This window comes from Urocampus carinirostris, chromosome 3, assembly GCF_059441175.1.
Source record: "Urocampus carinirostris isolate Australia breed hairy pipefish chromosome 3, RoL_Ucar_1.0, whole genome shotgun sequence".
In the NCBI taxonomy this organism is placed as follows: domain Eukaryota; kingdom Metazoa; phylum Chordata; class Actinopteri; order Syngnathiformes; family Syngnathidae; genus Urocampus; species Urocampus carinirostris.
This window is the reverse complement of record NC_142351.1, coordinates 43,915,134-43,942,819: the sequence shown is the minus strand read 5'-3', so window position 1 is coordinate 43,942,819 and position 27,686 is coordinate 43,915,134. Positions and strand designations below refer to the sequence as shown.

Genomic DNA, 27,686 nt, shown 5'->3' with positions numbered 1-27,686 from the left:
TTTTCCAAGACGTTCCTGTAGAAAATAGTTGGGTGGATGAATGGATAGACGGACAGATTTATGTGTTTTCTATTAATTCCAAGTTGTATTTAGAAATCATGACAATCGTATCTTCTGTGGCCAAAGGGAAAAAGCACCATCTGTATTGTCGTCAGTACAAAAGTTCAAAAGCCAGCATCAGTTCTAGCATTTGGAAATGATTGTCACTGTGGCGCTCGAACATCAGTGAACTATTTTGCTGATTGCGGTAACGTGACTACTAGTTAGTACTAGTACTAGGAACATTTGTGCTTATTCCATACAACAGTGTTGAAGTTTTTCTGATTCAATATACATAGCTAACTTGGGTACCGACTTCTGATAATCATTGTTGTTTATAATCATGTTAACACTTTGGTCCATACATCTTGGTCCAATTTTTGCCTGGCTTATTTTCAAAACTACCTTACTATGATCGGGGTTCGTTCACCTTTTTTCATGGCCAAATCCAAGCACTTTTAAGGACTTTCAAAGCCAATCCTTCAATGTATTTAGTAACATTAAAAGAAGAAATCCAACGGGAGTCATGTATTTCGAAAGGCCGAAAGTATATCTGTGATTTACATATGCGATTTTTAATCTTGCGTGAACAGTTATACAGAAATAATTGTTAGATCTTGAGTAAGTTTTGAATATATTTGTTTCTGAGACAAATCTCTCCCCTATATAGACGTTGATTAAAATGACGGTAATATGTAGCTTACATTTTCAGTTGTAGGAAGTTCTTGAGATTTACGACTAGGAACGCGATCTTATTTCTTTTGCATGGCCCATATTAAATGTCAGTTATAGACACGTAATACTTTAACTAATACACATGTCATAGTGCCCTGTTTAGGTGTAGCATTCACCTGTCTCCGCTTTAAAGGACAATGCCATACAACCTAAAACCATCTGCCGTTAATCACGAGAGAAGAAATGCAAAGACGAAGCAAAGACACCTGAGAGCAGTGTCAACGTCATTTTTAAGCAGTCTTGTTGAGTAACTCTGCAACTATTTTAAGCATTATAAGCTCTTCCCCCAAAATTCAAAAACTCTTTAATCCTTAAAAACACAACATTAAAATTTAAGCATTTTCAACCATTTCAAGCACCCGTACAAACCTTGAATTTAGTGCACCGTCCATTCTCACATCCTTAGAATAAATCAACAACTGTGCTTAGCAGTTCAATCGTTTAATACACCAAAACGCAATAAAGAAACAACAAATCATTACACAAAATATAAAAGTTTGTTGTATTCCTACCAAGCGTCTCATATTTTTAGGCATATAATGAATTCTTTATTTTCTGTACAATAATTCCTATATGGACATATCCATCCATACATGCACAAGATGGGTGACCTAAAAATACCCTATTAAAGACCACAGGCTTTGAGTACTCTCAGTCAGCTACTTTACTCTATGAGCTAGTTTCTTGCTGAGCTTTTAAAGTTACAATGTGCTGTCTATGATGACAAATTATCTACACAACAAGTTTTCTCGTTCGCCACAGGACAATGCGCACATGACTTCATTGGCGAGAGAATAAGCAAATATCTCGACTGAATAGCAGCAGCTACAATAACAAACACACCAGCGCTGTTTCTAGTTTTGAGTCCATCCGGTATTGTAAACAAGACGTTAGCACAATCGATCATTGCAGTAACCGCCCCCAAACAAACGCACAAAACTGAGCATTGTGATCATTGTACATTTTTTTTTTCTACATCCCAGTAAAATGCACACGTTGTGGCAGATTGATGAGCGTTTTTAATACATTGATGGAAAGTGATCAACGGAGGAGCAAGAGTGCCATAATTTAATTAATAAATGAAATAATAGATTTAACTTATTCAACGTCATATGTTTCTTTTGAATGGGAAGAGCCATTTTTTGCCATTTTTGACAACCTACAGAAAATGTATTTCTGAAAAAAAAAAAAGCATAACACATATTAAAAAAGGTTCAACCCTCATCTTTCATCAGATTAAAAAAAAGTATGTTTCGAGCTTTTGCCATTGTCTATAAACACAAGTTTAACATTGTTAAGTTTCCTCAAAATACTCATTTTAAAAAAACTTCAGAAAAAAAGGGCTTTTTGTGAAATGATGTAATTCAAGCAGAACTTGCTCTCCGGTGTGTTTTTTTTTTCCATCTGTGGTACCTCCAAGATTGAAACAATGCTATTTTTAAACACTATGGCACTCAGCTTGCAAATGAATATATTTTTTAGCAAGAACACTGAATTGATGCATGAACTTGAGGCATACACTTTCCAAAACTTAGTGCCAAATGTAGTCATTTATCATACTGAAATGATTCCCAGAGGCTTGATGCGTACTCATGAACACTTTCTAATAGATTTTTTACATTTTGGCACTCAGGGACAATGCTTCTAAAGATGTCTTTATACGTTCTGGTAGAAATGTGTAAATGAATAAAAACGCCCTTAAAAGGAATATTTAGTGAATGAAAACAGCCTTAAAAAGATGATTCAATTAATAAAAGCGGCCTTTGTACACAAAAAAACGTTCGCAATTATTTTTAAAAATTTAAAATCTTATCATAATTGGATTGTACATACCTGCAATGTTTCTATTTAAAATAGAAATCTTTTTTAACAAGGTACATTTTTATTTTAAAATGTCTTTTCGCCCAATGCCTTTTTGTATTTCTGATTGATGTGTTTCAAAATGTTTTTTGCCACATGCAACATTATTTAAGAAAAATAAATTGAGTCCTGACAACAGCTTTAACCTGTTAATTCTTTCGAAGCCAATTGTCCATTAAAAGATTAAATCCCGTGTGAATTATGTACTTTGCAAAGCCACAAATATATCCTTTATATATATATATATATATATATATATATATATATATATATATATATATATATATATATATATATATATATATATATATATATATATATTAAGCTTTGCAATTTTTACCTTGCATGTGCATTGCATCAAGACGTATGACTTTTAGATCTTAAGTAAATTGCCAAAAAAATATCTGAAGAATATGTGTTTAGACTAATCATGCGTTAGGAAAACATGACAGTAATATGTAGCTTACATTTTCAGTTGCAGGAAGTTTTTCGCATTGAAACCAATTTACCACTGGAAAGCTACCATCATTTTTGGATGGCCAAAAATAATTCTTGCGATACTACACATTTCATAGTGCCCCTATTAGGTGTACCATGCACCTCTTGGGTGCGACCCTTAGTCATACAAACGAATCCCAGCTGCCGTTAATAACAAGGGAAAAATAAATGCAATGGCAAAGTGAAGCCCCCAGAGAGCAGTCATTTTTAAGTAGACATGTTAAGAAACATGGCAACAAATTTGAGCATGTACAACCACTTCACCCACAATTCAAACAATTTTCAATCTTTTGAAACAGAACATTAAAATTCAAGCAATTTCATGGATTTCATGCACCCGTACAAACCCTGGAATTAGCCAATTACATTGTAGCCCCACCTCTTGTGGTTGGATTGACAACAATTCATTGGGCAAAACGTATTTGCGCAAAATTCGTCAAAAAGTATTGTGGCAAAACAGCCTTCAGCAAAACAGCATTCGGAAATACAAAATGGCATTTGGTTGAAGAATGTTATGAAATCGAAAGGTACTTTGTTAAAAAATGATTTAAAAAAAAAAATCTAAACATGGCATTTGTGTCAAATTAAATTATGAAAAGATTTTAATGACAATATTTTGCTAAAGGCTTTTTATTTTAAAACGTGGATTTTATTCATGGAATGTTCGTTTTGAGGACGATGTCATTATTTAAATGCTCGTTTAATTAATTGCAATTTCAGGCACTTTTGGTCCTCCAAAAGTGATCAGACTATATTGAGCACATGCAAAGGACTGGAGGACACTATCATCTTTTGTCATCATAATACATGAGAAAAAACACTGACCCACATATTTGCACAATAATTTACAGTTTCCTCTCAAACCACCATCTTCACAATGAAAATTATGATTAGAAAAATACCCACTGTGGATTATTTAAGCCATTTCACATTCATTTGAACTAATCTGATTGATTAAATTGATTTTCCATGCATAATACATAGTTGTCTGTACCTATGATAGCCACAAGAGGGCGACCCTGGTTCACAGTTAAAGTTCTGACACCCAGGCAAGTCGAGGCTGGTGAAGGGCAATATGCAGGAGGGCTGGGAGGCATGCATAGGGCAAACATCCCACTCAGAATCAAGTATATTGCTTTTCAAAGAAGGTGCATTTCTCCACCACGGTGAGGGAGAGAAATGTGTGCCTTTTATGTTTTCAACCTCCATCTCCATTTCAAGCTTGAACCATGAGTCCCCAGATCTTCCTTTTGTGCTCCTCACTTCCTTCCTGACTCCCTTGCACCTGCCTCACTTTTCACTCCTTCACTTCCCTCCTCCCTCCTCCTTCCTCCTCTCTGCAGGGCAAGCAGCAAGGGAGAATGGCATTTCTATCGCAGCGGGAGAGAAAATCTGCACCTGGCATCGCTTCACGCAGTGAAAAGATGGGTAGGTGTGGCAAAACGAATTGCATCTGTGCATAAAAACGTTTATTGGTTACAGTGGCGACACAAATTTGAACATGCCAATCAACATCTTACTGATTCTATTTGGCTCAAAAGGAAATTTGAAATTACAACCCTCAAATGAATTGAAGACTCTTAAAGAGTTTACAGTGGAACCATTTTATACGAGCGCCTCTACATGTGAAAATTTTGATACACGAGTGTGCTCGCTTTATTAGGTAAAATTCTGTTCTCGAGCAGTCGGAGAGGCTACCATTAGAGGCCGCTCACCGCCATTTGCTCGGTCCAGTTTGCGCATGCGCCTCCTGCCACCTGACTCTGCGTCCTTGGTTTTACCTGTAGAGCAGTAGGGTGGTCCTTATTTTTCGACTTTTAAAATTTCATGCTCTGACCCCTTGAATATGTTCCAATATATACAAAACGTAATTAGGCAAAGTTTCATCAAAATCAAAGGATATTTAGAGGTCGCTCAAGGCCTCTGAAATTTTGGTATGAAAAATAAGGATTTTTCGCACATTATATCAGACCTAGTGTACAAAGTTACTTGTAACTTTACTTGTGTTACAATTATAAGCAATGGACTGAAATTGGATGTTCTAAAACGCCGTACACATAGGGTTAAGATTTCCGTTTTTTTCTCAAAAATTGCCAAAATTTTACCATTTTGGGAAATTTCAAAGTCGTTGAGCTACCTCTAAATATTATCCAAATTGTTCAAAATTGCACACAGTGTGTTTTTATCGATATAAGAACATATGCGGGGGGTCAGAGCCCAATATTTCAAAAAAAAAAAATTTCGACCCCCATTAAGGACCACCCTAGTAGAGCAGTTTTTCTCAACTGTCAGGTCAGGACCCAAAAGTGGGCCACGGGCCCTTTTCTAACGGGTCGCTGGCCTTTGCCTTGGCAAACCTTGTTAAAAAAAGCCAAAAATAACTTAGGGTCAGTCATACTCCTTAACACTAAGTGGCAATATTGCCCTGCCTATGCGGGTTGACACCCACCATTTTACACCACAGAAAAATATGAGTCACGTTTGTTTACACATGTTGAGCATGGCTAAACCCAGATCCAGTCATCTGTTTATCATTAATAATGGGGACCGGAACCCCAAACAATATCCGAATATCTAGCAAGTAGCCCCCCATGTGCTCTGCCGGCCCCAGCTTGCAGCAATAGTTGACAGTATTGCTTTCACACGGCTGCTGTTCAATTTAGGCAGAAAGAATGCTATCTTATCCCAGCTCTCAGCAATTTGGAATTGGGGATAATGGATCTGTGTTCACTTATTTTGCACATTTCATGATTTTTCATTGCATTTAAAGTATTTTGGATATCATTTCAATGATTTATTATCGGTAAAATGTGCTCATTAAACAAGTAATCCGAGCTACAAGCACAATCCTGGAATGGATTAAGCTCGTATGCAGAGGTACTACTGTATCCTGTTTTAAATATTGGACAAATGCAAAAGGGATCGCAAAGAATGCTAGTTTTGACTATTATGCCTCACTTTTGTTGGTTATTTTGACTACCGGTATAATGCACTGGGGCGATAATGTTGCTGTTCTTTGATTTTCACACTCTTTCGGGTGGGTCTTCTTTTTGTATCCTAGGAGATTTAATAAAAATAAAAGGATTGAGGGGAGGGCCTTTAGAATAGATTTGGAATTTGGGATCGGAAGGGTTTTTGGTGACTCCTCTCCAGTTATCCTTGGTAATTTAAAATTAATAGGTGTCGTCTCTCCTTATTTTGTTTTTCAACTTAACTATAAACTTATCAACTGTATTCGTGACAATATGCCTTTTAGTGGACATAAGCAGATCGTGCTAAGTGAAGTGAGGTTTTTGGGTCCGTTCTGTGTGTCACTTAGCTGTACAAGCGAGAGGAGATGTTCCCTTTAGTTCACTTTTGAGAGCCACAGCTATTTTGGCTTCAAAAGAAGGGTTGAGTTATAAAGGAGGAGGGGTAGGGCCAAGTAAGATGGGTTACGGGAGCAGGGAAGAGGAGATGCCCAGCCGAGGCTCGATTCCTCGACTCTTCATGAAAGACAAGAGCTGGTCGGGGATCTCGGCGAGGACGTCTTTGGCAAGCCGTGCCATACTGAGGACTTGGTTGCCGGACCGGTCCACGTAGTCCCGGAATGGGACGAACTGCAGTGGCAGAATACACAAAAGTTTGGGACAAATTATGATTCAACAATGCTACTATCTGTTTGGCTAATCAGGGTTCATGCACATTTTAGGTGGCCAAATTCAAGCACTTTCTAAGGACTTTCCAAGCCAATTTTCCATACTTTCTAGTACCAATAAAAGAAGAAATCCAGTGTGAATCTTGTATTTTGCAGGGACACAAATATATCTGTCATGTACATATGTGATTTTTAATCTTGCGTTTGCATTTACCAAGACGTATGATTTTTAGACCTTCACTAAATCATGAATATTTTTGTGGATCTTTATTGAGACAAATCTCTCCCCAAGAAAATAAGTATTTGAACACCCTGCTATTTTGCTATTTCTCCCACTTAGAAAAATCATTGGCGGGGTCTGAAATTTCCATCGTAGGTGCATGTCCACTGTGAGAGAGATAAACTAAAAAGATAAATCCAGGAATCACAATGCATGATTTTAAACTATTTATTTGTGTGATGTAGTTGCAAATACAACATTAAAAATCAAGCACTTTCAAGGATTGTAAGCACCCCCTGTACGAAGCCTGGACAGACTACCTAATTAAATGCAATATGTGGCGTACTTAATAACCCCAATTTGGCCCAAAATTTGTAAGTGCGCTTTGCAATCTGGTATGCCTTATATACACCACAGAATACAACATATGAAATAGGAAATGCATTCAGTAATTATAGGTTGCCATACAGGATATTACTGCAATACCGCATTTGAACAACAAATGTGCAATTATTGACCAAATCGATGGACACAACTGAGCCAAATTGCACAATTGAGCATGCAACCGGAATCGAACCCGATTCGTGGCGGTGTGATTAAGAGCTATACAAATAAACATAACTTCACTTTATCACTAGACCATCAGTGACAATAATGACATATGACAAGGCATTAGACTTTATCTAATTTTCACACTATTTTCATTCACCGAGCCATGAACACTTATTTGTATATTGCATTCTGATAGGGTGAACAGTCTCTCTATTTCTTCACCAACAAATGTTAGAGAATAAAGAAAACAAAACATCTTTCAACAAAATACTATCCACTATTTGCGTATGCATACATATTTAACCGAGAGGTTCTTGATACGCAGGTGCAGAAGTGGAGAGACTGTTAACCCTAGCAGAATGCACTATGCAAATCAGTGTCATGGCAAAATGAGCAAAAAAAGCGTTGTAATGGGATAAGGTCTAAAGCCATTTCAATTGTTATTTCTACCACTGGTGGTGTAGTGGTTATGTATCAGCGCTCTTATGGCCGCTACTCTGGTTGAATTCCCATTGCATGCAATGTTTTGTGTTTTTGGTCATATATAATTATGTACCCGAGCACAATGAAAGCTCTTACTGTCGTTTCAATTTCATGTGCCTTATAGTACAGTGCACCTCATGAGTGAATAATATACAGTATGACAAAATACTGTTTTGGGGGTGTGTGCCTTATAATACGGTACACCTTATAGTGTGAAAAAAATAGTAATTTGAACGAGCGAAAATCAATTAACGATATCTCGTAGTGCTTCACATGCTGCCCAAATCACTTTCAGTTTGTATAAGTTGACAAAAAAAGAGATTCAGTTTGAGATGTTTAAATATTCCATTTATGTTGGTTTCAGAGTCCATTCCACATCTCTAATTTCCTCCTCCTTGAAGGTGATCTCTGAAGCTTTTTTGAAGGGTAATTGAACTTCATATACTATATTATTTATCATGTATTGATTTTGCCTTCTTTGGTGTCAAACAAATATAGAAACCCACAGTAGGTGGCTGATCAAGAACTCAGACCCAGAAAAGGATCCTGCTACCAAAACCTGATTTCAGAGTAGAGTGGCGCTTGGGAATGTGATCATAAACTTGCAATATCAATTTGGTGGTGCAATCCAGGGCTAAATATGAGGCCATCAAAATAACTTTTTAACGGGATGGTGTGTATCATTTGGCACCCCTACCGGTCAAAAACTTAACTCATTACAAAAAATTGATTTAAATAATAAACGTGAATACATGAACTATCAAATAAATATGTACTTTTAAAAATACTTACAGGGTGAGAAATGTATCCCTTTATCATGATCCTCTCCAAGAGGGAGCTGACATAATAGTCGGCTATCTTGCTACTAAGGGTACCCCCCAAAATCAAAATCCTTGCAGAAGGATGAGAAGACATCGTGGTCAATTTAAGTCGCCGTTGTTTTTATTCTTCCTTCTGCTTTTTAGCACTTGTTTTTGGTTGCATAACACAATACAGTGACAGCTAGTGGTCAAATAATATATAAAGTCCCTTTAAATTCAAAGAACCCTTCAGGGTCAAACTGAAGCTAAGCGATATGCTTATAACATTAATTAAAAAAAGAAAAACTACGTAGTGTTTAATGCTTAAGAAAAAGTAGTGGCATTGCTACTTTGATAAAAGTAGAAGTAACAAAGTAGCTTCTTACTTTAAGTATGAACTACAAAATGACATCACATGCAACTGTAAAAGCACTCTCAAAATAAAACAGAAATTTAGATGTTGGATTTCCTTTTTTTTCTTAAAACGGTTATGCTTGTCAGAGGAGCCCTCAGAAAAAAGAAAATTCTTTGTTTATCACTAATTTGAAAAAGTGGTATCTGTGAGAATCTTTTTCCATATAATGTGGTTTTCAAAGGGGTAACACCTCTGAAATAAATAATAATAGCTAATCCCATTGAAGTGTTAGCTAATAGCTATCCTCTGTTTATCTTTTAAATTTAGCGCTATGCTAGCTACAGTTAAAAAATGTTTTATTTTTTTTTTACACTGTAATATACGTTAGTATATTGTTCTAGTGCACTCCCATTCTCTAGGCACTACCCTGTAACTATTTGATTTATTATTCATTTTATTGATTAATTCATTGTCCAATCGCTAATCCTCACAAAGGTTGCAGGGAAGCTAGCACCCACATCACAGCTGTTTTTGCGCCCTGACTAAGGGAGTCCCTGGAGTACGGACCATCCAATTACAGGCCATTATTGATTTTTTTTTAAAAGAAGCAAAATTGAAAACTTACTGTATTGTTCGCGCTATAAGGTGCACCGGGTTACAAGGTGCACCCCACAAAATAGTCGTTTGTCATACATTTCACATTTACAATGTGTATGGAATTAAAACAACAGTAATAGCTATCATAATTACTCTATTTTATGGACTGTAAGTCGCACCAGCCAAATAATGGGACAATTAAGAAAGAAAAAGCATACTTACGTGGAACCAGAGTATAAGTCGCATTTTGGGGGGAAATTTACTTGACACCAAAAACATACTTGTCATCTTGAAAGACAATTTGAAATTAAAGAGAACAAAGAGCTGAAAAAAGTATGGGAACGTAACATGATCGACAGGCCTTTTAATTTCAGTAAAGGCGAAACTATGAAATAACCCCAGGAAATACGGCATTCCTGTAACCATGTATCAGTTGCACGGCGGCGCAGTGGTTAGCGCTTGTGCGGCACAGTTCATGTCATGGGAACCTGTCGTGGGTTCAAATCCAGCTCCAGACTTCCTGTGCAGAGTTTGTATATTCTCCCCGTGCTTGCGTGGGTTTCCTCCGGGAACTCCGGTTTCCTCCCACATTCCAAAAACATGCATTTCAGGTGAATTGGCCAGTCCAAACTGTCCCTAGGTGTGAATGAGCGAGTGAGTTGTCTGTCCCTGTGTGTCCTGCGATTGGCTGGCAACCAGTTCAGGGTGTCCCCTGCCCACTGCCCGATGACCCTACTGAGGATAAGCGGTGTAGCTAATGAGATGAGATGATTGATTAGTTGAAAAATGTCAATGACCAATATCGTACAACGTTGTCTGTGGAAAACAAACCCAGGCCTCAGCAGTAAGAGCACCGAGACCTAACCACTAGACCACTATTAATACATATTACATACCTAAAAGCATACAATTTCATGTCATTCTCAGGATGGCACTTGGTGCCTGAAACGAATGTTGGAGAATGGAGAGCACAGAAAGTCGTCCTGAAAGATGAATAAGGGCAAATAGCACGGCAAGAGAAACAAGCATTCGGTGTATCTGACGATTAATTGGACTTTGTGTTTATTTACATCTTTAGCTAGTTTTTCCATTGTCTAACATTAGTTTTTTTCATTGATCAATCTTTGCACAAACATGATCACATACAGTCAAACTTTGTGCAGTAAGGCATGCGTATAAATGCTGCGTTTCTTGTCTTATCTACCGTATTTTGTGATGTGTAAGGCTAACAAGGTTATAAGGCACAGCCTCATATAATAATAATAATAATAATTTCCTTTGTATTGTCATTCTTTGTAACAATGTACACAGAACGAAATGTCGATACACCTGACCCGTTGTAGCGAGCCGATGCAGCCGCAGCCAACAGAGGGCGCCGCCATTTTACCAATGTTGTAAGTCTTAGGTATGACTCGGCCGAGGCGCGAACCAGATATCAGACCAATTTGGGGTTTTTAGGTGCGCCTTATAGTATGAAAAAATACATTACTTAAAAATACTTAAAAATAAAAACACAAAAGTCTTGATAACACGGTTTGTAAGTAGGTTTCAATGTTTTAATAAGGATAACCATGTTTTTCTACTGCAGTCTCCCAAAAAGATACAAAAATCAAGGTCTCTGTTGACCTATTTTCCAACCAAGCCTACAATGTTTTGTTCTACTGTAAACAAAATACTTCCCACGTAGGAGAACATTGACCACAATATTTTCCAATGAGAAAAGTATGACTTAGAGTGGGTAGGAAAGTCAACGTAGCCTCCATGCAAAACAAACAACACTTTGGATCAATAGCTAGTAGGCTGCCGAGATTGTGGAACAACCCATTGATTCCCAATGCCCCCAGCCCCCCTTTTTTTTCCTCCACGATGTGTTTAAACTACTTAATAGATGTATAGTCTATAAAAGGGCACAGGTAATTGGAGGTTTACAGCAAGAATGCAAATGTGATTGTTGTTGTGCCGGTCTGATTTCGGAGGTGTACTGCTGCTTGATGGCAATATCAGCACAGCTTTGGCTTGAGCAGAAATCATACAGTCAACAAGCAGGCATTTGTTCAAAGTACATAATTTTTCTCCATGCCAGTTTTCCAAACTGGTCATCAAACTAGGTTTCTTTTTTTGTCTCATGCTGAGGTTTCGGAGTTATTCCTTGCCCGCGTGCAGGATTCACGTGGGGTGATTTTAAAATTGTGGCCTGTGAAGTCTTTTGAGACTTTTTGTGATTAGGGGCTATGCAAATACAGTCAATTCAACTTCAATGCAACTTTAATTTACGGGCAGCAATACATTGTAATGACGATTTAATGATCGACATAAATAAATCACACAATACGTAAATGTATGACAAAATGCAATGCATGCATTGATTTATACAATTTGTAATCTCTTGTGTCATTAATTTATTTCAGTATTTTGTTATGTATTTCTTCATTATTTTGTCATCTATTTATTGTGTATTATGCCATAACAAAATGTTATTCAACTGAGGAGGCGGCCCACTCATTGATCAACCAATAGGTGAAAAGCTCAGCCAGTATGACCTACCCCTTCATTTGAATGACATTTTGTCATGACAAAATACACTACAAGATAAATAAGAAAAGAACTACCAAAACAAATACAGAATTAAATTACTGAATAGTTAACAAAATGCATAAATATATAAACATAAACAGGTATAAAAATGGACCAGCGGTTAAAAAGGTGAGAAGGGTGTGGAGAAGATATGTTCTGGTTCATTGTACAACCCAACCAAATATTTATATCATTATTTTCTTGGCTAAATTTAGCCTCAAGTCAATTGCATGAAAGCAGGTTAAATTTAGCTTGGCTCAGTCGATGTGGTGATTTATTCTCGACAGCTACCTTGCTCCTAAACAGGGTAAGATCATCCACATCTGGCACTTTTGCTGTCTCAAGTGTGAAAAAATAATGCGTTTTAAAGGATTTCAATAGACTTCCTTGATATCCTACATTGATTCTAATTATCCTTCATTAAAATTCTGCACGTAGGCTGTACTGTATTGTCTGTTCATTAAAGGCTGATGACTGTATATGTCATGTCCTGCACGGTTGTTATGGCGCCCAGTTGACCACGCCCCTTGACACTGGCTGAGACGCATTGAACTGATTGCTTGTGGAGTACTTAAATGCTCCTTTTGGGACTGCCCGTTGCCAGACCATTGCTTTACCTTGTTGAAGACCTGTTCACGCCTGTTTGATCTGAGTAATACCTAGTTGGTCATTTTGATTGCCTTTAAACCTGTTTTGTTATGTCTTTGGTCCGTTTGTGTGTTGGACAACTTTTATTTCCTAATTAAAGTGACGGATCGTCTACGCATTTGAGTTCCGACTTCCTGCTTCCCAGTCCGTTTCTTGAGAGAATGGTCTGACCATATGATGTGAACTCAGCGAACAATCCCAACACCATTTGGGGAAAGCTGGAGGACGCCGTTTGGCAATCGCCTAGTGAGGTCACCTTTCCTGTCCACTCGAACCACGGCCCACCCGTCGTGGCAATTGCTGTGCCTCGAGTGGGGTTTCCAGAAAGACTTGGCGCCGAGCTGTCCGAGGTTCTGTCCGTCTGCCTGCCTTCCCACCGGTCTCGAGGTCCGTCCTTCCGCCTGTCTCGACGCCTGCCTTCCCACCGGTCTCGAGGTCTGTCCTTCCACCTGTCTCGACGTCCGTCCGTCCGCCTGCCTTCCCACCAGTCTCGAGGTCCGTCCTTCCGCCTGTCTCGACGTCCGCCCATCCGCCTGCCTTCCCACCAGTCTCGAGATCCGCCTGTCCCGATGTCCGCCTGCCATGCCTGCTTGTCGACCTGTCTGCCTGCCTGATTCACCCGTCCGCACGTCTGATTCTTCTGCTCCCCACTCCGACTCGTCTGCCTGCCTTTCCGACTCTTCGACTCACCCGTTCGACTCTCCTGCAACGCTTGATATGTCTGTGGTTCCCGCCTGCTTGCCTGATTCAACCATCCGCCTGTCCGATTCTTCTACCCACCGGTCCGACTCGTCTGCTGAATGAGCTCCTATCGGCAACAGCCCCGCCTTACGCTGCTCCTTCTCTGGCTGCGACGTCACCTTTCCTGCCCACTCGAACCACGGCCCCGCCCGTCGTGGCCAATGCTGTGCCTCGAATGGGGTTCCCGGGAAGATTTGGCGCCGAGCTGTCCGAGGCGCCTGTCGGCCTCAACGCCGCGCCTGTCAACCTCACCGCGGCGCCTGTTGGCTGACCTTCTGTGCACATCTATCGGTCTGACTCTCCTGCTTGCCTGTCTGACTCTCCTGCTTGCTTGTCTGACACCCTGTTGTGGTAAATACACTTGCATTTGTAGAATAGATTTGCATACATGTAGAAATTTAGAAAGACTTGCTTACAGTTGTGGGAAAAGGTCGGGTAGACATCCTTGAAGATACTCTTGGCAGACATTAAGTTTCCTTGAAGATAGCGTGCAAGGGACGGGACGCTCTGTACTTGATACGTGATACAGGACCGCCTTTTGGGGTGTACTCAATCGAAGCCTAATCGTCACTACCAGCTTTAAATACATTGTCATGTTCCCAGCTCTCTGAGATCTTCATTGACGAATCAATAAAGTTGTATCTCCCTCCACGCGGCTGGCTCCTGTTTTCCTTATCCACATATGAGAAGACTTTTCTCTCGATTATCGAACCTGCAAATTTCTCCAACATTTAAATGGCGCCCAACGTGGATTTGGCACTTAAAGAAACAGAAAAGGGAAAAGACTTCTCAGTGGAGCTGTCTCGAATGAGCGGTTGAGGTAAGGACAGTTTTTTTTTCTCTCCTTGTTTCAATTTGCTTGTCGAGATTCGTGGGAGGACGGGAGCCTGTGACGTCGGAGCTAAATTATGAAAATGCGTGCACGTGGATTTTCCGTCTATAATCAGGCCCAAGTTCGGACGGATGAGATATGTAAACTGAGTTGAGATTTATTTTTTTGTCCCGGGAGTTCGGTGCTCAAAGAATCCTGTTTATTGTGGGACATAGGCTGCTTGAAAAAGGGAAAAGGCTAATTTTACCTGGATAAGAGGTGCAGCGGCGTCGGTATTTGTATATTTATGATTGTCTTGAGATCTGTGTAAAGCTGTGATAAGACGTCATCATTTGCTGAAGTGACAGTTCGAGAGTAGACGATCTATATATGGTTAATACGGGGCATGTTTTATGTGTTTCCCTAGTCGATTGATGATTGGGAGTCGGACATGTAACCTTGCACTTAAGAAAAAGTGTGGTGCATGGAACCTCGCCATTTTCTACAATCTGAAAGGTTATACCGACGTTAGAAAAATGAGCAGTAATCAGATGTTGTATTATTAAGATATATTCGCATAGAAACAAGCGATACAAAGAATGTGTGAGAATTGCTGACATGTTTTCAGTCTGGGAGATGTCTCATTCGGGAATGTTGGTGTGTGTGTGCCAGCTGGCGATAATTGTGCGTGTGTCTCTCTGTCTGTGGATGTGTGTTCTGTTCGGTTCGGTTTCTCCACCGGCCGCCTGAGTGAGAGTGCGCGGGTGATTTGTACTTAACTGTTTTTTTTTTTTTTTTTTTTTTTTGGCGTTGGGAGAGGAGTTAAGGACGCATGGATGAATGATGGAGTGACTGCTTCTTGCTTTTTTGTGGGTTATCCTCGCCCCCACCGCTAACCCACTTACCTAGAACAAGCGATACGAAGAATGTGTGTGTGACATGAGTCAGGCTTGCGCTGACAGGTGTATTCTTTTACATTTTACGGTCTTGTATGTGCGTTAAAGTGTCTTGCTTTTTTGTGGGTTATTCTCGCCCCCACCGCTTACCCCCACCACTCTCCGTCTTTCCCTGTGTGAGTTGAGCTCAACCGTGTGTATTAAAGTGTCTTGCTTTTTTTGTGGGTTATTCTCGCCCCCACCGCTTACCCCCACCACTCTCCGTCTTTCCCTGTGTGAGTTGAGCTCAACCGTGTGTATTCCCGCTCCGATCACCCCCACCGCACCCCCGTCTTTCCCCCGTCTTTCGCTCCTTTACTGTATGGAAAATAAATAAAAGTGGAGGGATTACTTAATTCGTCAAGTGCTCCGTTTGCGTGTGGCCTTTTGATTTGTGAGATCTTGTTCTGATAAACGTGATAAGTATAGTTTGGGTAAATTGAGGAAACAATTTGGCAAGCATTTTCAGAAGACAATGAGGAGCAGATCACTCGATCTTGAGGAAGACCATGAAAAATTTAAGAATTTAATTGCTAAGGTGATGTCTTCATGGTCATTTAACCTAGACTAAACATCCGAGTTTGTAAACATGACCGATTTAACAGGATTCAGAAGTCAGACGCACTGTTGAAAAAGGCTGAAGATGGACAGAAAAACAAGCAAAGAACAAACAAAGACGTTCACTCATCCGTTGTCTGCGCCGCTTGTCTACAGCAGGGTCGTGGGGACACTGGAGCACATCCAGGCTGTCCTCAAACAGTGAGCAGGGGGCAATCTGAACTGATTGCAGCCAGTTTCGAGGAGAAAGAGGTAGACAACTGGGCACCAAGGTCAGTGTGGCACTGATAAAGCTCATGGGCGCATTCCTACAGCGGATTACGAGTGGAACGTCACAATGGACTGAGCCAGACGGCCAAGGCCGTCGACGGGGCGGTGATAACGAACAACACGAGTCTGCATTGAATCACGCTAGAATCTTGTTGATTGACGTAGTGTTTACAAATCTGAGGAATATTGATACGTTTGGATTGTGAATTATTTTATTTTTAACACAGAAATACTGCTAAAATTGTATTTTGAATCTGCTTTCCAGGAAAACGGTGATGTGTCTCCAGATGCAGGAGCATCAGGAGGATTATTAAGGAGAATAGGTAACAGGGGAATACCTTTGACTTTATATCAGATACAAGTGCACAATTTAAAAATATTATGCAAGGGGGGGTGTGAAATAGCTGGAGAAATAAGGGTGTAGGTCTCCGTATTTACAGGCCACGGTAGACGGAGAGAATAATAATAAGAAGGAGTAATAGGAATAATAGGAGCAGTGCCATCAAAAGATCTAGGTGCGGAAACAGTAATTAGGTTTTTGATTAGAGAAGTTATTCCGCGATTTGGCATACCGTCAGAAATAAGCTCAGATAACGGTGCGGCATTTGTTCAAAAGGTCGTGAAGGGCATCTTACAAAAACTACACATTAAACAACGGTTCGGTGAGGTTTATCAACAAAGTCAAGGGATGGTGGAAAAGAGTAAATGAAATATTAAAATCAAAGATAAACAAGATCTTTGTGAGTACTAGGCTCAACTGAGGGGATGCGCTACAGTTAGCGCTGATGAGTGATCGCATGCAAACTCATTGGATCACGCATTTAACACCGCATGAAATGCTAATAGGCAGGCAGACCAGCACCGCATCTGGGAGGTCCCTATAAGGGGCCGCCACTTGAGCAACTACAAACTGAACTGAGAGACTGAATGAGACAATTGACGGCTGTCATCTACCGGCTGGTGAAGAGACAAGAGTCCAAGGTCGAACAACCATTTGAAAAGACGTCCCAGGGGATCTCGTCTACATCAAGGTTTCAACGAAAGTGGAACCATCCGAGGCGTGAGGGACCGTACACCGTCGTGAGGGCAACGCTGGCCGCAGTCCAGGTCGAGGGCAGCTCAAAATGGTACCATCTGAACCACTGTACCACGGCTCACGCTGCCACCGTCAACGAGACCAAGCAAGATCAACAGGGCAGTAACGTTAAATTAGGAAAACAAGATGTGGGTGACAAAGCTGTGTGTGATAATAAATTGTCTGATATGATTGTTACTAGGAGCAGAGCTCGAGAAATCGCAGCGGCGAATGGAAATTGTGGTCCCGGAAGTGCGGCCGGAGATCCAGAAAAGCGACGCTGCAGTTGCGGACCATGACGCATCATAGAGACAGCGGCCCGGTTAAGTGTGACACTACTGTATAACATGCCAAAACGGTTGAGGATTTGGAAAGTACAAGTACATTTTACCTCATGAAGGGCTCACTGGCCCTGAGGTATGGAAGCTCGAAAGTACCAAAATTAAAAATATTACAGGAAAAAAGAAAAAATGTGAGATATGACGAAAATGTGTAAAATATAATTCTTAGAATATGGTTTCGTAAGAAACATGCACTCGAAATCTTTTAAAGGGACAGTGTGTATAAATTGACCCCAAGATGTCTCTGCACTGTGGAGTGCAACCAAAATAAAAGTGCTTAACAGGATGAATAGGAGAGTCACAGTGCCCACATAAGCACTATTTTTCACTGCCTCTAGGTGATGCTCATGTTATGTTATGGGAAACTCCAGTAACTCCAGTTTACAGTCACGTAGTCACACCAGCAGTCCCTGTTTTGGGTGTAAATTGCTAAAAATACTTTATAAGAAAGCTAATTAAACGATTTAGGTTCACTATCAAGACATTTCTAATAAAAACTCGCAGGAAAAAACCTTAACCGAGAACGAACGTTTTATCCAGAAGCTGTAGCAAAGAAACTCAAACGTTTTGATTGGGTAAGTGTTAGGAACTATAAACAGGACATGCGCACTTTTACTCCATTGCCCAGCGCCTGTGCTAAAAGTAAATACGTAAGTATCTTCAGTTGTAGGAATTTTTGACATTTTCACAAAATGACTTGGCTTGCATCAGGTTTTGAATCAATAATTTGAGACAAATTGACAGACAAAATGAGCCTCAGCACTCATAAGTGACGGCGGGAGGGAGTCGAATTTTAAGTCGCTCGACACTCAAAACGTCACACAGTGAAAATTAAAATCGCTGAATGAAAGTACCGTAGAAATACTACGACAGTAATACGGTAATAGAGAAATGCCCCTAGAGCTATTGTAAGTCAGCTATTGTTTCACATTTATTAATCATTTGTCGAACGTAACACTCATTCTAAAAAATTCAGTGTGGAATCAATTGTCCTAAAAAACTGCCAACTCGAACTCAATGTCAAAAATTTCTAATTGTCTTTTCATCCCTCTGTAATCATAATCTCTTATTGTTGATTCGATATAAAGCAATACCTACTTGTCACTTATGAATTATCTTGTTGAATCGTATTTATTTTATATTACTATCTTAATCTTTATTCCGCGCAACAATCTTCGTTTTTACGCAATTGTCTTAGTTCCCTTTGTTTTTCTTTTTCTTTTCTTTTTAAAAGAAATATTTCATTCAGTGACTGAAATAGCTTCAGCTACGTTATTAATGATTTCTAGTCTCGAATTTTCCTCCCTGTGATAATACGTCGTCATTTTCAAACTTCTTTCAATTTTTGATGATTCGAAATCATTCATACCACTAGTAATCTATTATTGAATATGAGAAAAACTAAGGAAACAATCTTTTTATGTATTACGCCTCTTTTGAATTTGTCCATTTATAACCAACGAAAAGATGGACACTGAAATTATGGACGGTTTCCAGTCGTCTTCTTTGTTTTACTCGCCCTTGCTTTATTAGGAGCATAACTACACGTCTTAAAATCGTTAAATGTTGGAGAAATTTGCAGGTTCGATAATCGAGAGAAAAGTCTTCTCATATGTGGATAAGGAAAACAGGAGCCAGCCGCGTGGAGGGAGATACAACTTTATTGATTCGTCAATGAAGATCTCAGAGAGCTGGGAACATGACAATGTATTTAAAGCTGGTAGTGACGATTAGGCTTCGATTGAGTACACCCCAAAAGGCGGTCCTGTATCACGTATCAAGTACAGAGCGTCCCGTCCCTTGCACGCTATCTTCAAGGAAACTTAATGTCTGCCAAGAGTATCTTCAAGGATGTCTACCCGACCTTTTCCCACAACTGTAAGCAAGTCTTTCTAAATTTCTACATGTATGCAAATCTATTCTACAAATGCAAGTGTATTTACCACAACAACCCCTGCTTGCTTGTCTGACCCCCCTGCTTGCCTCTCTGCCTCCCTTGCTTTCCTGTCTGACTCTCCTGTTTTCCTGTCCGACTCTCCTGCTTGCCTGTCTGACTCTCCTGCTTTCCTGTCTGACCCCCCTGCTTACCTGTCTGACTCCCTTGCTTGCCTGTCTGACTCCCCTGCTTGCCTGTCTGACTCCCCTGCTTGCCTGTCTGACTCCCCTGCTTGCCTGTCTTACTCCTCCGCTTGCCTGTGTGACTCCTCCGCTTGCCTGTCTGACTCCTCCGCTTGTCTGTTTGACCCCCTGCTTGCCTGTCTGACCCCCCTGCTTGCCTGTCCGACTCCGCCGATCGCCTGTCCAACTCCGCCGATCGCCAGTCCGACTCCGCCAATCGCCAGTCCGACTCCGCCGATCGCCAGTCCAACTCCGCTGACCGCCAGTCCGACTCCGCCGACCGCCAGCCCGACCCGTCTGCCTTCCACTCCTGCCTCTCCCCGTTCCTGCGTTTTCGGAAGAGGGAGTGGGGTTGCCCTCATCGGGAACGTCGACCCATTCTGGGGGGCGAGGTATTTGTTTTCTTTTGGGACCTCAGGAGCTGTCCCTTGAAGGGGGGGTTCTGTCATGTCCTGCACGGTTGTCATGGCGCCCAGTTGACCACGCCCCTGAGACGCATTGAACTGATTGCTTGTGGAGTACTTAAACGCTCCTTTTGGGACTGCCCGTTGCCAGACCATTGCTTTACCTTGTTGAAGACCTGTTCATGCCTGTTTGATCCGAGTAATACCTAGTTTGTAATTTTGATTGCCTTTAAACCTGTTTTGTTTTGTCTTTGGTCCGTTTGTGTGTTGGACAACTTTTATTTCCTAATTAAAGTGACAGATCGTCTACGCATATGAGTTCCGACTTCCTGCTTCCCGCTCGACTTCGTGACAGTATACTTCCAACAGACACTTAATAGACATGTGTTTTATTGGTATGCTAATGATGAATGCTTGTCAAATGGCCATCAGAGCTTTGATGAATATGTATAATTGAACTGTTTCTGAGATTCTTTGCAAAATCTCTCAAAATCTTTTTTCCATAGAATTTGTACTGTTTAATATTGTTACATTTAATTAGGCCTGATCAAGCCTAGAAGAATAAGCCAAAGAAACAACCCAATTTAGAGGCTGATTGAAGCCTTTTTTTCTCGACAGTCTTAAAATGTTAAAATTGACCGAGTTGAGAAGAATGATAATGAGTACCTGAACAATGTCTCTCTCAGCAGCACGCCCCCTGGAGGATACTCTCACCTCGTCTCCATCCAACTCCTCCATCGCTAAAAGCAGCAGACAAAAGAGTGAAAGAGCCACTGAGGGGGAAAACGAAATTGCTGATTGCAATTACTGAAACGAAACAGCATATCAATTGTTCTTGAAGGAGGGGTTAGAACATTTTACACGACATGAAAAAAAAGATGTCACGGCTTCAGCTAAGGTGAGAAATTTAAAATCACTAGTCAGAAAATCGAGAACCATGGGTGTTTAAATGTGAAGCTGCAGGTGACAGGCAGAAACTATTAACTATAAATGGCAGTCGGTTGGGAAATGATGTTTAGAAGTCCTCAGCTTCAAGGCCACCGCAATAAGATACTTAATGCATTACGTATTTATAGCCAGGACACATCTAAAAAGAGCATAATGGAAACATTTCAAAATGTTTTTTTTTGCTCAAAGGGACAGTGTGTATTATTTGAGCACTACATGTATTGTATTGTGTAGTGCAACCGAAAATGAGTGCAAAAAAAATGGCACCAAGTTAGAGTGCGTCTGTGTAGTCTATTTTTGGGCTGATAAGCAATGCCCCAGGGGTTGACTAAATCTGCCCAGAGTTCTTTAAGGCTCTGGATGTGTCATGGTTGACACGCCTCTGCAAGATCGTGTGGTCTTCAGGGACAATACCTCTGGAGTTCCCCTTTTTCAAGAAAGGGGACCGGAGTTTGTGTTCAAACTCCAGGAGATTCACCCTTCTCAGCCTCCCTCCAAAGATCTATTCAGGGGTACTGGAGAGGAGATTCCATCAAATAGTCCAATCTCGGATTAAAGAGGAGCAATGTGGTTTTCGTTCAGGCCGTGGAACAGTAGACCAGCTCTACACTCTTTAGGGTCCTTGAGGGTCCATGGAAGTTTGCTTATCCGGTCTACATGTGTTTTGTAAACTTAGAGAAGGCATTTGACCTTGTTCCTCAGGAAGCCCTGTGGGAGGTGCTATTGGAGTACCACCCAATCTTACACGGGCTGTGCGGTTCCTGTATGCCGGTGCCAGAGTTTGTTTTGCATTGCCGACTGTAAGTCGGATTTGTTTTCACTGTGAGTTGGACTCTGCTAGGTCTGCCATTTGTCATCGCTTCTGTTCATAACTTATGGACAACATTTTTTAGGTGCAGCCTCGGCGGGGAAGAGGTTTGGTTTGGATGCCTTCGCATCTCTGCTGTTGGCCTCCTCAAGCCGTGATCTTCAGCTCCTGCTGGACCGAGTGTGAAGTGGCCGGGATGAAAATCAACAACTCCAAGTCAGAGACCAGCCGGAAAAGGCAAGATATCTTGCCCCAGGTGGAGTCTTGTTCATGGGTGATGGTAGAATGGAATGTGAGCTAAAAAGATGGATCGGTGCAACGTCTTCCGTCATGCAGACCCTGTACCGGTCCGTCGTGGTGAAGAGGGAGCTGAGTCGAAAGGCAAAGTTCTCGATTTACCTGTCTATCTACGTTTCTACCCTAATCTGTGGTCATGAACTGCAGGTCATGACAGAAAGAACAATATACAAGCGGCTGAAATTAGTTTCCTCTGCAGAGTGGCTTGCCTCTCCTTTAGAGATAAAGTTAGAAGCTCGGTCATCAGGGAAACGGAGTAGAACCTCTGCTCCTCCGCATTGAGAGGAGCCAGGTGAGGTGGCTCGGGCATCTGGTACAGATGCCTCCTGGACACCTACCGAGGTGTTCCGGGCATGTCCCACCGGCAGGATGCCCCGGGAACGACCCAGGGCATTCTGGAGAGACTAAACTAGCCCGGGAACGCCTCAGGATCCCGTTGGATTTGCTGGATGAAGTGGCTGGGGATAGGGGAGTCTGGGCTTCCCTGAGGTGCTGCCCCTGCTTCCTGGCCCCAGATAAATGGAGGAAGATGGATGGAAAAAAATTGATCTTTCGATGTGTGGGGACAAAGGAGGGGATTTTATTGTTTTATTGTACATTGAATGTTTTAATACACAACTTTGAGTGAAAATTCATTGGCTGAAAAGTGCTGTACGAATACATTTAAATTCATTTGACAAAGGAACACAAACTATGGAGACTCAACGGGATTGAACTGAACCATATACTCAATTTTTTTCTGAGCCTTTCTTAAGGTTTTTTTTTTCGGAGTACCCGTAGCAGATAATGTCAACTCCTAATCTTATGTGTGATAAATGCACATTCCTGGACCCACGAGTTAGTGATGTGTCGTTGGCGCACAAAATATTGAAATAAATGTCAGGAGCCATCTTTCCACTAATTAAGAACCAACTCCCATTAAAACACTCCGCCGCTATCTATTTTTTTTTACAGACGCACGTGATTGATCAAATATGGGGGGGTGCCGTCACTGAAGGTGCAATACGAAGGACAAAATAAGTCAAACCTGGAAGAAGATACAAATTTGGACTGATTTGAATGATAATTACACGTTTCAGTTTACATTGGTTAAGAGTTGAATTGTAAATAAATTAAAGTTCTTTTATTTTATAATTCATATCACCGAAGAGTTAATAACCTTATCCAGAGATTTAGCTTGATTGACTTTAAACATGCTCAGTATAAAAAAAGTTGTATGTTCAAATGAGTTAATAGTTCACTGTGGAGTGAAAAAAGGGTTATTAAAATATTGAGAAATGATACATTTGTTAGAATACTTTTTAATACATTTTTGCTCAATGGTACATTTTTAATGGTAGTATTTCGATTAATGTACTTTATTGATCTATTTATAAACCAGAGCCATACCCCCCTAGTGGGAGGTGGCTAGAGTCTAGAACAAACTCACATTCTTGCATTCTTGACTCTTTCTGGGAAATTAATACAGTCATTAGGTGTCCAAACCCTTAATGCTGAGTGCTAAGCAGGGAGGTAAAGGGTACCATTGTTGTATGTCTTTGGTATGACTCGACGAGCCAGCGAACCAGCGACCTCCCAATCCCCAAATCCAGTGAGCTGATCTAATTTTTGATTTATATATATATATATATATATATATAAAACCTTAACTTTGCAGTTAAAGCTTTAAAGGTTTAGCACTAGGCAGCACGGCGGCACAGTGGTTAGCGCGTGTGCGGCACAGTTCTAAGGTCTTGGGAACCTCCTGTGTGGGTTCAAGTCCAGCTACCGGACTTCCTGAGTGGAGTTTGTATGTTCTCCCCGTGCTTGCGTGGGTTTCCTCCGGGCACTCCGGTTTCCTCCCACATTCCAAAGACATGCATTTCAGGTGGATTGGCCGGTCCAAATTGTCCCTAGGTGTGAATGAGCGAGCGAGTTGTCTGTCCCTGTGTGCCCTGCGATTGGCTGGCAACCAGTTCAGGGTGTCCCCTGCCCACTGCCTGTTGATTGCTGGGATGGGCTCCAGCACCCTTGCGACCCTACTGAGGATAAGCGGTGCAGGAGATGTGATGAGATGAGGTTTAGCACTAGTGTGCTGTGAGACCTTGTTGAGTGTTCCGCGAGGAATTTCCCAGTTTGACCTTTGCAAAAGAGCCTGCCATTGTTCAGTTTCTTCGCTTGTTTCCAGTAATCAACCTAGTAACTCTCATATTGATCCATATCAGAAGGTGGCAGCAAATAAGTATTGTATCATTTTTTTTAATATTTTGACCTGCTTATGAAGTACATGGAACTATGTTTAATAACGTATTTGGTTTGATGAAGACTGCAAATAAAAATAATAAAAAAATCAAAGTAAGGCTACATTTTGCACACAATCTAACTGATTTAATGATTTTATGTTGCCTTATTTTAGACATAAAAAAGTCAGAGCATGGAAATCATGTTCATCGTCAAATAATGTTTTTCTCATTTTAAGTTTTTTTTTTTACTATTTTTGAAGAAAAACAAGGTAGACATATAATAAACCAGGTTAAACATACAGTTAGAAGTGAGAATGGTGTGGAGGAAATACCGTATTTATTTTGGTATAACGCGCACACCAATGTGTTTGAATTTTTCTCAGCTCAAATTAAGCATTCAAAGTGACAAACGTTGTTGACTACACTTGACCACAATTCAAATAATTTATTGACAGCTTTGAGCACAACACTAACATAAAATTAACAATGTATTTATTTTATGTCCTTCAAAGTCTGAAGAATCATCAGATACTCCAAAGAGTTGTTTTTAATCGTCATACTTTTTTGCCGTTATTTATCTTTAAGGATAACTTTGTTTTCTTCATTCTTACCATTCATCCCATTTAATGTCAGAAATTTAGTGTGATAATGAGATAAAATCTAAGGGAAGTAACACATGAAAACATATAGTACTCTTGCCCATGCAAACTACACTGATTTCAATTCAAACGCACCATCTCAAATGCCCAATTCAGTCAGAGATATCTCACAATACCCCCCTCCCCAGCTCAAAACATTATCTCCTCGGATCTACACAATTCACGTAGGTTATCTTTTTACTTTAAAACTATGCATTTCTTCTAAAGGTGAGAGCTTTTCATGCATGTATATATCTTAAAATTTTTGAGTTTTGACACATATTATAATTATATTGTGCCATTTGCTGATACTTGTATTTATCATTGTTTTATAAGTAATTATAATAGGAAAGAAAGATTACTGTTTTCTTTGGCAATTGTAAAAAGTGATGGAAATAAATGGCGATTGCAGACTACCATTTATCACTATGTTTTTGGACAAATAAACACAACGCGGGTCAACCATGGAAAATTGCTAAAACTGGAAAGTCTCATACCATTGGAATTGAATGCCTTATGAGTACTAAAGTTAATTTTTTGGGACACTCTTGTTGAAAATAGGTTGTGCACGTGACATTTATTTCCTTCAAAATCACCCATAGATCTCAGAATAAAAATCAAATACAATAAAGCCCAGATGAGGTTTAAATTGTGTCAAATCGTTCGAGCGTACACTCAACTAAGGAGCTGTTGGCAGCATATGACATTAAACAACAACAACTCAAGGCTGCTAGCTGATTTAAATACCGCACATATTTATCATCTAATGGCACCCTTGTTTACACGCAAATAAACTGGCATTGGCTTAAAATAATACGAGAAAACAAACTGTGCAGAAAGTAAACTTACTTGGAAAAAAATGACTACCTTCCTTAAATTTCTCTGTAACGTAGACTGTTTTTTACGTCTCCTGACAATTACATCTTTGCAACCGTTACGAATTACTTCAGCCCCCGCCACTATTGGAAACCTTTCTCCAGATGGGGAATTTCACCCCAAAAAATTTTTTTTTCTGTACCGCCAAGCCTTTTTCAATACTGATTAGGACCTGCTTCGTGTTGTTGAGAGCTGGAACAAATCCCAGTTAAATGGATGAAAAGACCACTCTGGGCTGGAATCATCAAATGTTCATCAAGGTTCGTAAACCATTTTCATGGATACATTCAAGCACTTTTTAAGGACTTTTAAAGCCAATTTTCTAAATTCGCTAGTACCAATAACCAAGAAATCTGGTGTGAATCATGTATCTTGCAGAGCCAGAAATATATCCATGATTTACATATGTGAATACTAATCTGGTATGTGCTTTCATCAAAACATCTTATGGTTTTAGATCTTGAGCAAATGGCAAATACATTTTTAGATCTGAACAATACGTGTGTAAATATTTCTAAGACAGAAAATACTTTCAGTTGCAGATAGTTCTTCCCATCATAATCTACCACTGGGACACTACCTTATTTTTTATGGCCCATAATAAATGTCCAAATTTGATATGTAATCCCTGCATTATTACACATGTCATAGTGCCCTGTGTAGATGTAACATGCACCTGTCCCATAGAGGGCGATGAGGCTTCATAGGACAATGCCATACAAACTAAAGTTGCTGCCATTCATCAAGAGGCAAAGTGAAGCCACCAGAGAGCAATGTCGGCATCATGTTTAGGCAGACGTGTTGAGACACATGGCAAACATTTTGACCATTTACAAGCACTTCACCCAAGATTCAAAAACTTTTCAAACCTTGAAATCACAACTTTATACTTCAAGCATTTTCAAGGATTTTAAGCACCCGTACGAACTCTGATTTATTGTCTTTTTTTAATTTACAGTCAATGAAAATAACTATCCACTTAGTCTACTAACAAACTATAGGCAAAAAAACTTTCTCGCATTCATGAATGGAGTTGATATGTAGGATCAAGCAGTTTTTTCCAAACAGTGTTTGAGTTTTTCAACAACTAAACAAGGTCTTACTGCACATAGTGGAGACCTTTTTTAGTGAGCTACAAGAAATTGCCCAGTTTCGTCTTTGCAAAATGGCGTGCCGTTGTTTAGTTTCTTTGCTTTCTTCCAGTAATTAACCGAGTAACTTTACAGGCTTCCTGCAGCTTGAGGCAAGTTAAATTTAAGACTTTTAAAGACTTTTTAAAAGCCTTTTGAAATCAAATTTAAGACCAAGTCGATAAAAAAACCAAACACAATTGAAACAAACTAAACAAAAAAACACAATTATTTTTTGCACAAAATACATCATGCCTTGTACACATTACCTGGCATAGCGTCGGACAGCTATTTCTCATTAAATTTACACTTTCCAATGGTCCAAGGTAAACGTCTCTGTCCAAAGTTGCTATGTGCATTTTGGGTAGACCTAAGATATGCTTCTGCTCTGAAAGGCCTGACTGAAACCACATCACCGTTTTGATAATTCCGTTATTGTGGTAAGCCACGTTGCCATTAGAATAAATTTATGAATTATTAAAAAAAGACAATTGATAAATGTTATTTATTTTTTCT

At 40.2% G+C, this 27,686-nt stretch overlaps 1 protein-coding gene across 1 annotated transcript in view; it reads right to left on the bottom strand.

Moving 5' to 3' along the window:
* Positions 1-1,199: 1,199 nt before the first annotated feature.
* The window catches only part of LOC148369794 (copine-9-like), a 163,387-nt gene continuing 136,900 nt past the window's right edge, over positions 1,200-27,686 (bottom strand). Inside the window, exons 19-20 of the mRNA XM_088331991.1 lie at positions 20,918-20,991; positions 1,200-6,731 (exon numbers count right to left, since the gene is read on the bottom strand). Coding sequence (XP_088188117.1) covers positions 6,567-6,731; positions 20,918-20,991 — 239 coding nt within the window. The 3' untranslated portion in view covers positions 1,200-6,566. The remainder of the gene's footprint in view (positions 6,732-20,917; positions 20,992-27,686) is intronic.